This window comes from Patagioenas fasciata, chromosome 30 (assembly GCF_037038585.1).
Source record: "Patagioenas fasciata isolate bPatFas1 chromosome 30, bPatFas1.hap1, whole genome shotgun sequence".
NCBI lineage: Eukaryota > Metazoa > Chordata > Aves > Columbiformes > Columbidae > Patagioenas > Patagioenas fasciata.
Window position 1 is genome coordinate 2,575,849 of NC_092549.1, and position 17,132 is coordinate 2,592,980.

General features: G+C 60.0%; 1 protein-coding gene across 17 annotated transcripts in view; it reads right to left on the bottom strand.

Moving 5' to 3' along the window:
- Positions 1–633: 633 nt before the first annotated feature.
- MEF2D (myocyte enhancer factor 2D) overlaps positions 634–17,132 on the bottom strand; it is an 80,409-nt gene continuing 63,910 nt past the window's right edge. For 12 of the 17 annotated variants that reach the window (XM_065857574.2, XM_065857565.2, XM_065857569.2 and 9 more), the window contains 6 exons: positions 14,259–14,315; positions 10,655–10,845; positions 10,359–10,379; positions 6,418–6,547; positions 3,697–3,943; positions 634–1,026 (listed from right to left, as the gene is read on the bottom strand). In XM_065857574.2, the coding sequence (XP_065713646.1) occupies positions 696–1,026; positions 3,697–3,943; positions 6,418–6,547; positions 10,359–10,379; positions 10,655–10,845; positions 14,259–14,315 (977 nt within the window). In that variant the 3' untranslated portion in view covers positions 634–695. The remainder of the gene's footprint in view (positions 1,027–3,696; positions 3,944–6,417; positions 6,548–10,358; positions 10,380–10,654; positions 10,846–14,258; positions 14,316–17,132) is intronic. The other 5 variants (XM_065857575.2, XM_065857573.2, XM_065857578.2 and 2 more) reach the window with 3 other exon arrangements.

Sequence of the window (17,132 nt, forward strand, 5' to 3'; positions counted from 1 at the left end):
GTCCCCATCACCCCATGGAGACCAGGGGGTCCCGTGTCCCCTTGGCCCCATGGGGACTGGGGGGTCCCGCATCCCCATCGCTCCACGGGGACCCCGACGCGCTTTTGCGCGTTGTGTTTCCTTCTGAGCCAGGCTCCCCAATGCCAACCTGCCTGCCCGAGCTGGGTGAGGAAAAATGGGTTAGGAAAGCTATTTTTTAGGAAAACTGGCACCTGCCAAAGCCCTTTGCCCTTCCTGAGAGCTGGATCGCGGCCAAACCGCCTCTCCCTGGGACAGCCCGGAGGCTGCATTTGGGGGGATGCTCCGTGCGTGGCCACTCGGAGCGCATTGTGACCTCCGCGGGGGACGCCCCGATGTCCCCGCCTGCTCCGGCTCGCGGGGATCTCGCCAGGATCTGCTTTTAGCGGCAAGGAGCGGCTATTTGATTCCTGTCCCCCGTTCGCCACACCCCGGCCGTTCCCGAGCCCGCGGCCGCCGGCCGAGCGCCGGACGTACTGCGTGCGGCACCTGCTGCGCTAGAATGAATGCCTACGTAATCCTAAAGCTATTTCTCAGGCAGTTTATGATACTTTCCCCCCCACCCCATCCCATTCCCATAACCCGTTTTGCCCCCGTGCCCCCCCTCTCCCACCCTTCCCACCCACCCCGTGGCCGCGTTGCGAGCCGGCGACGCTCCCAGGGCCGGTGGGGACCCGTTATGTGACCCAGGTATCCAACCGCATGCGCTTTACGGAGGGGCTCTCCCCCTCGGGCTCGCTGGTGGGTCGCAGGAGGCCCAGGGATGAGCCGAAATCGGGGCGGGTGGGATCGTCCCGCTCGCTGTTGCCTTCGTAGGAGCTGGTGTTGCTGCTGAGGCTGTCGACGGGCGAGCGGCCGGTGGGCTCGTGCCGGGGCTGGTGGGGGAAGGTGCTGAGCGGGGTGGCAGTGTTTCGTTCCCGGTTGGGCGAGACGGGCTCTGACTTGATGCTGATGTTGGGGTTGGTGTTGACAGTCAAAGTGGTGGTGTGGGACAAGTGACTCCCTTGTCTGGGCATCCAGAGGGTTGGGGGAGGAGGAGGAGGAGAGGAGGAAGGGGGAGAAACAGGTGGAGGAGGAGACAACGGGGAGGCTCTCATTATTCATCGTATCGGTGGCCTTTCACCCTCCAGTCCACAGAACTCATAACCCGCACACCCCGTGCCTAACGAATCCAGAGTTATGAATCTGGATTAGACAATGGATCTGGATTAGACTATGAATCTGGACTAGACTATGAATCTGGATTAGAATATGAATCTGGATTAGGCTATGAATCTGGACTAGACTATGAATCTGGATTAGATAATGGATCTGGATTAGGCTATGAATCTGGACTAGACTATGAATCTGGATTAGATAATGGATCTGGATTAGACTATGAATCTGGACTAGACTATGAATCTGGATTAGATAATGGATCTGGATTAGACAACGAATCTGGACTAGACTATGAATCTGGATTAGAATATGAATCTGGATTAGGCTATGAATCTGGACTAGACTATGAATCTGGATTAGATAATGGATCTGGATTAGACTACGAATCTGGACTAGACTATGAATCTGGATTAGATAATGGATCTAGATTAGACTATGAATCTGGACAAAACTATAAATCTGGACTAGACTATGAATCTGGATTAGATAATGGATCTAGATTAGACTATGAATCTGGACAAAACTATAAATCTGGACTAGACTATGAATCTGGATTAGATAATGGATCTAGATTAGACTATGAATCTGGACAAAACTATAAATCTGGACTAGACTATGAATCTGGATTAGATAATGGATCTGGATTAGACTACGAATCTGGACTAGCCTATGAATCTGGATTAGAATATGGATCTGGATTCATAATTAGAATTATTATGGCTCCAGAATTCATAACCTATGGATTGACCGCACCGCGTTGCTGCCAAGCCAGGATTAGACTCTGCATAACCCCACAGGCAGCACCCATCCGACACCAGCACCCGTCTGATACCAGCACCCATCCGACACCAGCACCCATCTGACAACAGCACCCATCCGACACCAGCACCCATCTGACACCAGCACCTGACACCAGCACCCATACAACACCAGCACCTGTCTGATACTGGCATCCGACACCAGCACCCATCCGACACCAACACCCATCCAACACCAGCGCTTGTCTGATACCAGCATCTATCCAACACCAGCACCCATCTGACACCAGCACCCACCTGATACCAGCACCCATCTGACACCAACACCCATCTAACACCAGCACCCATCTGACACCAGCACCCACCTGACACCAGCACCCATCCAACACCAGCACCCATCTGACATCAGCACCCATCCAACACCAGCACCCATCCAACACCAGCACCCATCCGACACCAGCACCCATCTGACACCAACACCCATCTGACACCAACACCCATCCGACACCAGCACCCATCTGACATCAGCACCCATCCAACACCAGCACCCATCCAACACCAGCACCCATCCAACACCAGCACCCACCTGACACCAGCACCCATCCAACATCAGCACCCATCTGACACCAGCACCCATCTGACATCAGCACCCATCCAACACCAGCACCCATCCAACACCAGCACCCATCCGACACCAACACCCACCTGACACCAGCACCCATCCAACACCGGCACCCACCTGACACCAGCACCCATCCAACATCAGCACCCATCCGACACCAGCACCCATCTGACACCAGCACCCATCCAACACCAGCACCCATCTGACACCAGCACCCATCCGACACCACCCCCAGTCCCCCTGCTGTCCCCACAGCAGCGACCCAGCCATAGAGAGGAGAGGGACAGGCTGTGACATCCCCGTTACTCTGCCCAGAGCCCTCCACGGCTGCACAAATCCAGTGGAGCGCTCGGACGGGCGCTTTTGCTCCAAGCCGGGAACATCTTTAGCCTCTTTACTACAACCCCACACTTTGCCTGGGCTTCCCGCACATCTGCTGGTGCACAAGGTCCAGGGAGCTGCTGGGGACACCTGCAAAATGTGCTCCAGGAGGGGACAAACACACTGACCTCACCGCACAAAGGTGCAGCCGCACATTCACCTGGCTGGGCGTTAGTCTGACTCCTAAGCTGCTTTGGGGCAAAGTCACTGAATCCTCCTCTTCAGTTCCTGCATCTTTGTCCCAGGGTCTTAGTGCAAGTTGCTTAAATCTTCACTTGGACTAAGACACTTTGAACAAGCTCAGTGTGTGGACGCTTTGTTCCAGACTAAAAGTGGATCCATTTCTGGAAACTTCCTCCACTATGCAAGTGCATTTTTTACCCTGGCATTAAGCAATTCATTTCCAATATTAAAAGTCACCCTCTTTCTGTATTAGGGGTCCACTGTCTAAAAGACATGGGAATGTAGTTCTTAGGGACATAGGTTAGTGCCAGTGTTGGGTTAATGGTTGGACTTGGTGATCTTGAGTGTGTTTTCCAACCAAAATGATTCAGTGATTCTATGCCAGCACTCCCCAAACTTCAGGAACTGGTTGCTCCTGCAGCTGTGGGCACATCTGCTCCCATAGCACGGTACAAATGGGGGGGCCCTGCAGCGGGAGGTGACCGTCACCCAGCAATGGTCCCAGCTCGCGTTCTTCAGGTCGTTCCCCTCTCTGACAACACCACCTGAGCGGCCCCTGGTACCCATTGCACTTACATTAGATTTCCTAGTGATACAGGAACCAGGTGCTGCTGCTGCGGCTGCTGTTGCTGCTGCGGCTGCTGCGGTTGTTGCTGCTGCTGTTGCTGCTGCTGTTGCTGTTGTTGTTGCTGCTGCTGCTGCTGCTGTTGCTGCTGCTGCTGCTGCTGCTGCTGCTGCCAGGCAGAGATGTTGCCAAGGGACAGCCCCCCCGGCGAGCTGAACGCTGGCAGCGAGGACAACTCAGCGCTCGTCAGCTGATAATCTGGAGAGAAAGAAGCCCTTGGCTCAGCTCAATGTCAAATCCCCCCCAGAGCCCTGAGCACTGCAAGAAGATGGGGAACCCCCCATAGAGACCCCCCCATATAGAGACCCCGACCAGCTACAGCTCACAGCACAAGAGAGACCCTGAGGTGCTGGAGCGAGTGGAGAGAAGGGAAGGGAGCTGGTGAGGGGCTGGAGCACAAGGGTGATGGAGCGGCTGAGGGAGCTGGGGGTTCAGCTGGAGAACAGGAGCTGAGGGGAGACCTTCTGATCTCTGAACTGCCTGAAAGCAGCTTGGAGCCAGGGGGGTCGGGCTCTGCTCCCCAGGAACAAGCGCCAGGAGCAGAGGAAACGGCCTCAAGTTGCACCAGGGGAGGGTGAGGTTGGATTTAGGAACAATTTCTCCCCCAAAGGGCTGTGGGGCATTGAACAGGCTGCCCAGGGCAGTGCTGGAGTCACCATCCCTGGAGGGCTGGACAGACGGACATGAGGTTCTCAGGACATGGGGCAGGGACAGGGTGGGGAATGGTTGGACTCCATGATCTTGAGGGGCTTTTCCAACCAAAACGATTCTATGACTCCACGATTCTGTGACTGCTGGGGTGTCACAGGACACCGGCCGCAGGACACGGCTCTTTTAGCTTCAAGTTACCAGCCTTAACAGGACCCTCCCGCCACCTCCGCACCATCCCGCACCCACTGGGTGCTGCCGCCCCCCCACCCAGACCGGACTGCGGTGCCTGGATCCCCCCAGCCCCCCTGGCGGACACAATGGGGTGTACAGCGCTCACACCGCCCCCGGTGCCTGGGTCACCGCCACGCCAGCAGGGGGCGCTCCCCGCCCGCGCAGCCGCCGCTCCCGCTCCCCCCGCCCAACCAGAGCCGCTCCCCGTCTCCCCCCCACACACACGGGGTGGGGAGGGGGATGCTCTGCCCACGCACGAACTCCCGGAGCATCCCCAAAGGCAGCAGAGCAGCCCAACCTGGGGGGGGGGTTGTGCTAACGGGTGGGAAATAGAGGGAAAATGGGGGGGCTGGGGGGGAACTGCTCTCCCAGGAGATGCTCAAACCTTTGGGCAGTTTCCCCAGAGCCGCGTCGTCATCTGATGTGGACGGCCACACACCCTGAGCCTCAAATCCCCCCTCTCCTTCCCTGTGCCCCCCTCCCTCCCTTTTCTTCTCATTCTGTGGGTTCGGCCCCCCACCCTGCAGGGCCAAACCCGCAGCAGCAGAACACGAAGCCAGAGGTGGCCGCGAAGGCGCTGAACCGCTGCCAAAGCCGCCGGGCCGATTCGAGGCACGCCCTACAGAGTCCCCGAACGGGGTGCTTCACCCTTTCTCTGCCCCCCCCAGCACCAGCCATTCTGGTTTAGGAGCTCCTGACACCCCCCGGTTCCAACAGCCGCCCCCGCGGCCGGCGCCAAGAGCTTGAGCTGGAGCCATCGCGCATCTCGGAGCCGCGAACGCTCCGGTTTGACTGAATCACCACGGGAAAAGGCCCCACGCTCGGGAACCTCCGCATAACCTCATCGGCCTGAGATGGAGAGAATTCCCACCCGATTAATCCTGGAAAGAACAACACCCCGGGCTTGGGAGTTTGCTCAGGATATCTACACCCTATAGCGACCCACGGGATGACACCCCCGGAGTGGGAACGCTGCTCTGCCCGCGGGCACCTGCGAGAGGAGAAATACATAGAGCAAGCCAAAATGTCAGCCCCCCCTCCACCCTGATTGCCCAGCACAGGGCTCAATTAAAAGCTATTTTGGGGATGCCGGCTGTGGTGGACCACGCCGGGACAGGAGCCTGCTCGTCACGCACCACCAGGCACCTTCTGGGCTACACCTACTAATTAGGAGAGGGAGTTCCCAACACACCTATTCTGGCTTCTTCCAGACAAGCAGCTTTGGACATTTTCGCAAATTTCGAATTGCCAAAGCGAGTTACGCAGCAAACCAGCGACTCCTTAAAGCCCTCACGGAGGTTTGACAGGTTGCAAATGAACAACCCTGCGCCGTAACCGCCGCCTCGGGCCGGCCCGAACCCCACCAGTGCCATTCCGATGTGCCTACGAGCCGGCTGGTTTGCATTCTTCCCCAACTTTTGGGGGCCTGACACTGAATTTTCATTAAGCCCCTATTACAACATCACCCGGAGCTCTGCAGAGCCTGGAGATGGGTGTAGCTGTAATTAGCATCCACTTAAAAGCACCTTCATGCTGCCAGCGCAACGCAATGAGCTGTAGCATGAGAGAATCATGCCCTCCTGGATATGTCAGTGCATTCTCATTACTTATATAATGAGTTTCCCCTTGATTTTAATCCCGTGGAACTGTAGGACTTGAGCGGCTCTTGCGGCGCTGAGTTCCGCGAGCGATGCTGCGGCTGCTCGGTGGAGCCAAGCACGTGCTGGGAGCAGCATTTTCCCTCTTGTATTGAATTATGTGTTCAAAAAGCTCTTCCCGAGCGCTCTCACCTGTGTTGTAGGCTGTGGGCATGGCGGAGAACGGCAGCCCCTGCGTCAGCAGGCTCGGTGTAGCCACGGACACAACCGGCGTGGTTAAGGAGTGAGTTGCTTGCGAGACCCCTAACCGCTGCGTGTTCTGCTGGGGAAGCCAAGGGACAGCGAGTTAGAACCCGGATGCGTTTTACTCTGGTGTCCCCGCGGGTCGTGGTCCCCAGACCCTCGTTCCTGCAGCTGCGATGCTGAGCAGCGTTGTGCACCGGCCATGGGGGACTGAGCAGGATTCACCCTCCGGGTGTTCCTCATTGCAGCAAAGTGCAAACCACACCAGTTACAGACACATAGGACCCTTGTGACATGGATTTGCAGGTCGCTTGGGTCAGGGTTGTGCTTCACCCGCAAGGATGAGCAACGTCCCTGCATGCACGGAGGGGAGTAACAGTGGGATGCCTCAGTCTGAGCTCCTTCTGATGTAAAAACCCACTGTTTTCCAAAGGATGCAGGAGGCTTTGCTGCTCAAGGAGCGAGAAACACAGCGAACAAACCCAGGAGCGGGTAACGCAGCACAGAGCTGACGCCCCCCTGCAGCACCCACGGCTGAGAACAAGCGTGTGAGCATCACTCTCAGGATTTCAGAGGCACTCCGGCATCCTTACACTAAAAATCCAGAGCACAGCAACCTCCCGGCTCGGTGCCCTCGTGAGGTTCGGGTGACTGCTCATGAGCAGGTCCACTGTGGGACAATTCTGCCCTTGGACCGGCGCACCCAGCCTCCCCCCGTGGGTTTCCACGTGGGTGGCTCTACGGGTCAGATTCAGCCCTGTTTACAAGGCAGATAATCTGAACTGTCTCTGCTGATCTGATTTAAATCAGACTCAAGAGGCTTGACTCTAATCTGCAGCACCCCGGCACACGTCACCCCGTGACGGCTGGGGCAGTGCCCAGCTTCAATCACGCCTGGCACGAGGCTGCGGCGTCCCCGGGGTCGCGGTGGGAGCCTGCGCGGCACCGAGGGCGCCCAGAGCCTTTTAGGGCCACGGATGGAACTGTGCACCGGTTCATGGCCACGCAGGACCCTCCCGGGATAAGACAGCAGGTTAAAACCCCTGCCCTTGCCACCTGTGTAGGGTGACAGCACCCTGGCGTGCAGGATTTGCAGCGCCCTGTGCCCACACGCTGCAGGTCCCTCTGTGCCAGCCAGGGAAGGCGATTAGCAGGGCTCTAATTGCTAAAGCCCTGGGGCTGGAGGAGCAGGTTTTCCTGGCGCTCATCCCGCTGGCAACGCTTCCTTCTCGCAGAGCCCACTGGCCCTGGGGTAAGGACACTGCGGTGAACGCCACGGTGGGCAGGATTCACGCACCAGGATGCGACCTGCAGTGCTTTGCACCGCGGCTCTGTGGTTTTCCTGGGGGGGTGACAGCATGGGGACAGCCCTGCCCGCGACACAGGGCTGGGGCAGTGGGATCCGGCTGAGCAGCAGTGGATGGGCCCCGGGAACGGGCAGCGGTGCCCTCCTTACACCCCGAGGCGAGCGCGGGGGTATCAGACCCAGCTGCGCTGTAGGGAGCACCCACATCTTCACCCTGATTCATGCAGAGGTGTGCAAGCTGCCCCCCCTGCCCCATGCACTCACACCCCCGTGCACTCACACCCTCGTGCACTCACAGCCTCGTGCACTCACAGCCTCGTGCACTCACACCCCCATGCATTCACACCTCCGTGCACTCACACCCCTGTGCACTCACACCCCCGTGCACTCACACCCCCATGCACTCACACCCCCGTGCACTCACACCCCCATGCACTCACACCCCCATGCATTCACACCCCTGTGCACTCACAGCCTCGTGCACTCACAGCCTCGTGCACTCACACCCCCATGCATTCACACCCCTGTGCACTCACACCCCTGTGCACTCACACCCCTGTGCACTCACACCCCCGTGCACTCACAGCCTCGTGCACTCACACCCCTGTGCATTCACACCCCTGTGCATTCACACCCCCCTGCACTCACACCCCTGTGCACTCACACCCCTGTGCACTCACACCCCTGTGCACTCACACCCCCGTGCACTCACAGCCTCGTGCACTCACACCCCTGTGCATTCACACCCCTGTGCATTCACACCCCCCTGCACTCACACCCCTGTGCATTCACACCCCTGTGCACTCACACCCCTGTGCACTCACACCCCTGTGCACTCACACCCTCGTGCACTCACACCCCTGTGCACTCACACCCTCGTGCACTCACACCCTCGTGCACTCACACCCCTGTGCACTCACACCCTCGTGCATTCACACCCCCGTGCACTCACACCCCCGTGCACTCACACCCCTGTGCACTCACACCCCCGTGCATTCACACCCCCGTGCACCTTGCAAAACGCTCCCAGTTGCAAACCGTTCAGGCTCATGGCAAACCCATGCAGGCATGCTCGGGGTGAGACCGCGCTCGCCGCGGGCGTGGGAAACGGGTCCTGCGCCACCCTTTCCATTGGGAGAAACGGGGGGGATGCGTCTCTGAACCCACTAAAGGAGCAGAAGGTGCTCGGAGCCTGAAGCCGCCCTGGGGGCGGCAGGGGCTGCGGGGGGAGCGGGCAGGTCTGGCGGGGGGGCCGCTGACTCATCCTGAGTGGAAGGAGGTGGGAGTTGCCATTTGGAGAGCAGCTCTGCTGTGTAGGTTGAGCAACACGGAGGGAGCAGATGTGGGGGGAAGGTTAGCAGAGCAAGGGGGGGCATCCGCGCCAGGCAGGAGGCAAATCCGCAGAGCGGCCGAGACGGGGCTCTGTGTCCCCTTCCCGATGTCCCCTCCCCATCCAGCTGCACTGAGGTCCCCGTCCACCCCCTCAAGGTTTTCATCACCTCCACCTCTCCGCTGCCAGCTCAGCTTGGGTGAGGATTGTACTTCAGGCAAAAATCAACCCGCTTATCTCAGACTAACAATTAAAACTCTTCATGCCAACCTGGCTGATTTTTGCCTAAAGCAAACTGGAGACAGGCAATGCCCTCTGGCAGCGGAACGGTGACGAGCAGATGGGGAGGCGGGTGCTGGCTGCGTTCGCTCCGCAGATGGAGAAACTGAGGCACGGAGCTGCTGGGAGCGGGGCGCTGAGCAAGAAGAGGTTTGGGGCACGGAAAGCGGCAGAATTGGCGTCTGCCAAAGCCTCGGCCAACCCTTCCCCCGGCTAAGAGTCTCCTTGCAGGCTGCGAGAGGTATCGGCTTTCCCCTGGGTTTTTGGAGAGCTCTGCCCTGGCTGCGTTAGCTGCATCCTCTCGCCCTTTCCTCGCTGCGCTGACCCGTGGCCCATCTGCCTTGCACCAGAATAGCAACAGAACAGGGTGAATCATTGCCACAAACAAGGTGGTGTTCACTTTGCTGGCAGGGGCGGGAAAAAACGAAAAGCCACAAAAATAACATGGAAAACTGCCCCCGTGCACAAAGGAGGTTTAGGGAGCGTACCAGCCAGCCAGCGGATTTACACAGGCTTTAAATAATATCCTTAATATGGGAAGAGCCTGATTTACTCCCTATCTCTCATGTGGTGGCAGCGGGCCAGGGCTCCCCGTGCCGTGACCTGCGGTGGCTCCGGCAAAGCCCACGGGACAGGTCCCGGTCCAGCTTGGCTCCAAAAGGGACCCAGCTGAGCTATTGGGGAGAACAGCACAGCTTTGTTTGCCTTGGTGGAGAAACACGCACTTCACAGCTCGTGTCAGCTCCCAGCGTGGCCACAAGCTCCTCCTTTTCCACCTGGTTTTCCTCAAAGCGTCTTCGAATCGGGATTGATTTTCTGTGGCACGGCAGGGTTGGTTGTGACATTTGTGCTGGCACCCGCGTCCCACCGTGCTCCCAGCGGAGGGCAAAGGGTGTCCACCCAGGGTGTGGGGACCGAGGGGACAAGCAGCCCACGTGCCACCCGGCCACGAAGCGCACTCAGCAGGGAACTCACCAGAGCCAGGTGATCCTCCGTCTGCCCACGGGAGAACAGGGAGAAAACCGAGAGGCACGGTTAAGCCAGCGGCCCCGCTGCCCCCGCGCTCGCCGCGCCGCACGCTCGCCCACCGACGCTGCGCACAGGGCTGCTCGCACCGGCACCGTGCAAACGGGAGTGCAAAGCACCCGGCCGGCTCCCACCGCCACCGCACCGAACGGAGCCCAGCGCAAAGTGCCCCCCGCGGCCCGTCTGCGGGCAGGGGACACATCTAGGGGCCGGGGACACCTCACTCTACTCTGCTGGCCACTCACCAAATGGTGCATTAAGCCCTTCCCGCTCTGCGAGGTGATCACGCGTAAATCGGGCTTGCGGCTGTTGGTTGCGAGCTGCGTGCCGTGCGAGGGCGGCGGCGGCGACTTGGCCGGGATGATCTTGCCCAAGCTGCTGCCGTTGGACACGGGAAGGAGCCCCGGAGAGGCTCTGGCGCTCACGTAGCCGTTACCTGCAGGAAAACGGGTGACGGAGAGGGAGGTGAATGCACGGCGGCGGGGAACACACGGCGAGCGGTGCCGCAGCCGCTTTCCACCGGTGCTTCTTCCCGGGAGAGCATCACCGCATCCCCCCCGGTCCCCAAAACGCTCCTGCACGTTCACCACAGCACAGGCAGCTCCCGGTGCCCATGGCGGCTCCTCAACCTGCAGGAACCCGCGATTGTTACTGCAATAACAAGCAATAAATACGACAAGATTTGCAGCAAGGCAAACACGCTGCTCGAGCAGGGCGCGGGGGCCCTGCCAAGGCGGGGTGATCACTGTTGGGTTCAGTTTTAAGGTGTCTTTATGGTAGCGGAGCAGTGAAAAGGGGCCGTGGCAGAGCGAGGACTCCGTTCACTGATCCCACCGCCCCTTTGAGGATCTGAGGTTCCCTCCTCCCCCTGCTGCCCCACTTTAAGGATTTTACGTGCAAAGAAGGGGGGGAAAAAAAGAAGAAAGGAAAGGAAGAAAAAGATTTTAAAAGGAAAAGATTTGATGAACATCAGGAAAGGAATAAATTGGATCAGATTACTGTTCTGATGAGGGTTTTTTTTTTTTTATGAATAGGCCCCAAAGATAGAAAAAGCGTTTAGCAATCACCAGGATTCAGCCCTCATATTCATTGCACGTTAGACCGGGAAAAATAGGTCGCTGATTGCATTATTAATCACATCTACCATTGCGCTACATCTGCATTTCAGCAGGCGGCTGGTGGCAGCGGCGCGGCGCGTGCTCAGCGGGTCGAGCGTCAGCCGCCGCCGCTCCCGGAGCCGTCCCGGCGCCCGACGCAGCGGTGATGGGAGAACCGGGCCCCGGGACGGCCCCGGGGATGGGAGATGCTGCCCCAGTGGGCGCCCGGAGCTGCCTGTGGTCCTGCATCCACATCCCTGCCCGAGGGATGGGAGCGGCGCTCTGTCCCCAGCGAGGTGTCCTCACAGCCCCGAATCACCGTGAGCATCAGGGATGTTTGGTGCAACCTCCACGCACCGTGAACTCCACGCGTTTCGCTTGCAAGCCACTGGTTTTTGTCTTTGTTATCAATGAAGGTGCAAATATTCCCAGGGTGACCTGTGCTGCGTGCGGTGCTGGGGACGGGGCTGCGCTGAGGGACACACAAAAGCCAATGGAGGCAAAGCCAAAAAATATGTGAAACCCCTCGATATTCTCCATCCTGAGGTGGCACCGACATCAGCAGCTCAGGGCAACTGCCACTTTGAGCTGGGATGTGGATTGGGGTGCAGGGTCCCAGCGCTGCCACCCACCACCCTGGCAGGTGACGGTGGGTGCTACCCCAGCCTGGATCCGGGCACCCCCCCAAGTTGGAGAGAAGAGCTGGGATCTCGGGATAACCCTGACCCCAAAAAACAGGCCCAAAGGCAGAGCGCCCCGGGAGCCTCTGCACCCCATGGGCTGGGGCAGCAGGGCTCGGGGATGGTGACACCGTGGAGGACATGGGGACGCAGCCGAATGGCCGCAGGATGCGAGCAGAGGCAGCCGCGGGCGATGAGTCAGAGGCAGAGGGGATCGCTCTGCGCTGCAGACTGCGAGGGAGGAGGAGGAAATGTCCCAGGTACCCGAAAACCACAAGCGCGGTGGCAGAGCCGGAGTCACGCTGCCCTCCCACAGCTGGCGTGGGGACACCCGCGGGTGGCAGGGGCCTGGGGACAGCGGAGTCTGGGGACGGCAGGGTCTGGGGATGACAGGGTCTGGGGACAGCGGGGTCTGGGGACAGTGGGGTCTGGAGATAGTGGGGTCTGGGGACAGTGGGGTCTGGGGACAATAAGGTCTGGAGACAGTGGGGTCTGGGGACAGTGGGGTCTGGGGACAATAAGGTCTGGAGACAGTGGGGTCTGGGGACAGTGGGGTCTGGGGACAATAAGGTCTGGAGACAGTGGGGTCTGGGGACAGTGGGGTCTGGGGACAGTGGGGTCTGGGCACAGCAGAGTCTGGGGACAGCAGAGTCTGGGGACAGCGAGGTCTGGGGACAGCGAGGTCTGAGGACAGTGGGGTCCAGGGATAGCGGGATCTGGGGACAGCGGGGTCTGGGGACAGAGGGGTCTGGGAATGGTGGGGTCTGGGGACAGCGAGGTCTGAGGACAGTGGGGTCCAGGGATAGCGGAATCTGGGGACAGCAGGGCCTGGGGACAGCGAGGTCCAGGGATAGTGGGGTCTGGGGACAGAGGGGTCTGGGGACAGAGGGGTCTGGGGACAGCAGGCTCTGGGCCTGGCCCCGGCAGGGCCGTCCAGCTCCTCGCGCCTGTTTCCTGGAGCAGCGGCAGGAACGCGGGGAATGCTCCGGTGACGTCAATGCTGACATTCACGGGCCCTGCCAAGCTCCGCGCCGCCGCGGCTGCTCCCGACAGCTGACGTGGGGGCGGCCGCGGGGGGAACGGGGCCATGAAGATGGCTGGGGGCCGCACCACCATGGCCCCTTCCCTCAGCCTTGGGAGGAGCAGGGGACCCCGTGCCCGGTGCTGCGAGGGGCGATGTGAACCCACAAAGCACCTTGGCGGGGTTCGCTCCGCGGGCACCGCGGGGAGAAGCGTGGCCAGCGCTGGCACAGCCGCAGCCGGCACGGGGACAGGGTTATTCCCAGGAGCGGGGACGCCGTGCTGCAGAATCACATCCAGACCAGCCCTGTCTGCACAACCCATGGGACCCAGGTGCCAATTTGCTTCTAACTGGGGCAACGCCAAATTGCAGACGCCTCCTCAGGGCTGGAGCCCCCGCACAAAAAGCCCCCGAGGGGGTGACGAGCCAGGCTCGGGGTGCAGGGGACCTGGACCGTGGGGCCGGCAGCAGCCGCCGTGCTCAGCAGGACCCGGGGGCCGTCGCTGGCATTCGGGGGGTACCTACGCAAGAGCCGGCCCCAGAGCCCTGGCCCCGCAGCCAGCGGAGGCGAACCGCGGCGAAGGAGGTATTATTAGCACATTTTATAGCCAGGGAGCTAAGCCACAAGGCCTGAGTCTCATTAGCACTGAGGCTCTCGCAGTGGAAAGGGACCTTAATGAGCTTTTTTCCTCCCAGTAAAGTTCCTTTATAAGGCCCAAGCGCAACAAGGAATCAGGTGTTGAGTGACTCACCCGAGGTCAGGGGAGGAATTGGTTGCAGGATGGGGAGTTAAACCCAGAGCTGCCCAAAGCGCGGTGCTCAGCTCTCCCAAAGCCCCTGGGAGACGCTGGTGCCCAGGCCACGCACCCCCCTCCCGCATCAGTCTCCGGGGTCCCCACTGGAGGCCTGGAGCTCCAGGTGCCCAACCCCAACAGCAGCCCAATCTTCTCCATCACCCGAGGGCGCTGAACAATGTGATGTGCAGGGAAACTGAGGCAAACAGAGCCAAGGACACAGGTCCTGGTGCTCACCAAAACGGCTCCTCACTTACCCACGGGGCTGGGGCAGGCGCCGTTGGTGTTGTTCAGGTCTCCCCCGAGCATCGCCCCTGTAACGAATGGGAAACACAGGGTCAGCTGGAAACACGGGGAGCATCCCCCCCCGAGGAGGGCACGGAGGAGGAAAAATGAGCGGTGTTGCCTTCCCGGAGAGCAAAACGAGCAGCATTCCTGGTGATCAGGTTGGGAAACACGATCCAGGCAGATCCGTTTCCTTTGGGCCGGAGCCAGGCGGCACCGGAGCTCGCTCCAAAGGGGGCGGCTTGGAAAACACTGCGGTTATTTCATTCCAAGCCCCGCTTTGGGGGACACGGGGAGGGAGCCCCAGTAGCAAGCCGTGAAACACTATCTCCCCCGTAATGTCTGCACCGAATGGAAACCACCCCCGCACGCCGCCAGGACGCCGCTACGATTTGGCCCCCCGCGGTCCCAGCGCTTGGAAGGCACCGGCGCTCCCCGCCGCGCCGGGAAAAACCGTATCGGAGGCCTTTTTATCCCCCAAAAACGCGAACGTTTCGCCTCGCCTGCAAAAGGAGTTGATTTTCTTCTGTGGCGTTATTTCTGAAAGCCACCTATTCACAGCGCAGGGAGGTGATTTTGGCCGCGGCCGCAGTCACGCCGGAGCCCTCGGCAGGGGAATGAGGAGCCTCCGATCCCAGGGCCCACGTCAAACCACCGCCCAGCCCTGCTCAGCCCACTTGGAGAAACCTGAGACACAACCTCTTTTTTCCATGCTTGCAGCTGGGACAGCTATGGGCTCAGCCCTGGTTGGGGGAGCGTGATTGGGGATGGGGGTTGTCCCCCAAAATATTATACAGCTTGAAAAAGGGCAAGGTGACCCCCAAAACGTGGCAGCTGCAGCAATGCAGCATCCTTGATGCAAGAGATGGGAAGTCAGAGGTTCTGACGGCTCTGGAGTCCTGGAGGAGAGATCCTCCTAGGATCTGGAGGATATGTCTGCCATGGGACCCCACTTGTACCCCAAACCTGGCCCCATGTTGCACTCACAAGAATTACAGAATGTGAGGGGTTGGAGGGCCCTGGGAAGCCCATCCAGTGCAACCCCCCCGGAGCAGGAACACCCAGCTGAGGTTCCACAGGAAGGGGTCCAGGGGGTTTGAATGTCTGCAGAGAAGGAGACTCCACAACCTCCCTGGGCAGCCTGGGCCAGGCTCTGCCACCCTCACCCCCAACAAGTTGCTTCTCATCTTCCAGCGGAACCTCCTGTGTTCCAGTTTGCACCCATTGCCCCTTGTCCTGTCACTGGTGTCACCCAGCAGAGCCTGGCTCCATCCTCCTGACACTGCCCCTTTCCATCTTGATCCCCAGCAATGAGTCCCCCCTCAGTCTCCTCTTCTCCAGCTCCAGAGCCCCAGCTCCCTCAGCCTTTCCTCACACGGGAGATGCTCCACTCCCTCCAGCATCTTGGTGGCTGCGCTGGACTCTCTGCAGCAGTTCCCTGTCCTTCTGGAGCTGAGGGGCCACAACTGGACACAATATTCCAGGTGTGGTCTCCCCAGGGCAGAGCAGAGGGGCAGGAGAACCTCTCTGACCCACTGAGCACCCCCTTCTAACCCTGTGACACTGACACCAGCCCCCTGGGTCACCCTGTCCCATGACGTCCCCGAGCAGGCGGCTTCAGCGAGCGCCGAAGTGCCGACCGAATTCCGCACTGAGCATTCACTTTGGAACCAACGCGGCAGCGCTCTGCTCCCATCTCGAGCGCATCGCTGAAAAAAAAAAGGGGAAAAAAAAGCTTTTGTGACATGCAGAGGCCTGGCTCCTATAAACAGGATTTCTTCTGTGTCCCAGGCAGCGAGTGAATGAGACGCAGATGGCCGGACTTGGAACACCTCTGCGCTCGCAACCGCAAAATGAGCCCCTTCAAACCACGGGCTCAGGAGCGCGATGGAGCCGGCGAGCCTCCAGCGTTCGGCATTACAGCAAACCCCTTCTTTCGGTGGTTCTCAGCAGAGGGGCCTGCGAGAGGGCAGGGGAGATCCCTACAGCTCTCCATGTGCCGCTCCATGCGGGGGGCTCTGGTCTGGAGGGAGATGTTGCTCTTTGGGACCCGTCCTAGAGCAGAATTTCATTGTCCCTGATCTCTAGGGGCCTCACCCTGGTGTCCAAGCGCTTCAAGCCCTTCCCAAGACGGTGCAGATAGAGCAGGAAGCAACCGAGCCCACTGAAAACCACGGCTCCTGTCGCATCGCAGCCCAAGCATCTTTCTGCTCGCTCTGACCCAGCTACCCAGCACTTCCAGCCCTTCCCCACCCTCCAAGCCCTTTGCAAAGCCCCCCCCGAGCTGTCCCAGCGCCGGGGGCCACCGCCCCGATGGTCCCAGCGTCACCAGCTCTGCCATTTGCAGCCCGGGTGATTTTTTACAGCCCATCTGTGAGAACCGAAATAGCAGGCAGGGGCTTTCTGCACGCTATTATTATTTATGATGGCACGGCGGGAGAGCCGGGCTGCGGTCACCCGTCGTGTCCCCACCCCGCCCCGGCGCAGCGGGGGACACGGGTGACGATCTCTGTCCCCCAACCTGCCCTCCGCCACCCATGGCTGGTCCCCGCTGGAAACGACTGCTCCCCCCGATCTGTCAGCAGATCCGCGTGAGTAATCGCTCGGCGACCAACTGCAACCGGCACAGCCCGACTCCGAAAAGCCCTTTTTAGGCAGCGGTCCCGTGTCGCCCGAGTGCCATCGGCGAGCAGGATGCCGGCAGCCACCCCCGAGCCTGGGAACGGTGCCCGGTGACTCATCTCCTTGCGCTGCCCAACCTCGAAATGGATCCCTGCGGGGACCTGGCGCTTGAAAAGACCCGGTAAGGGCGAGGGGTGGGTGTCACCCCCAGTTTGGATTCAACG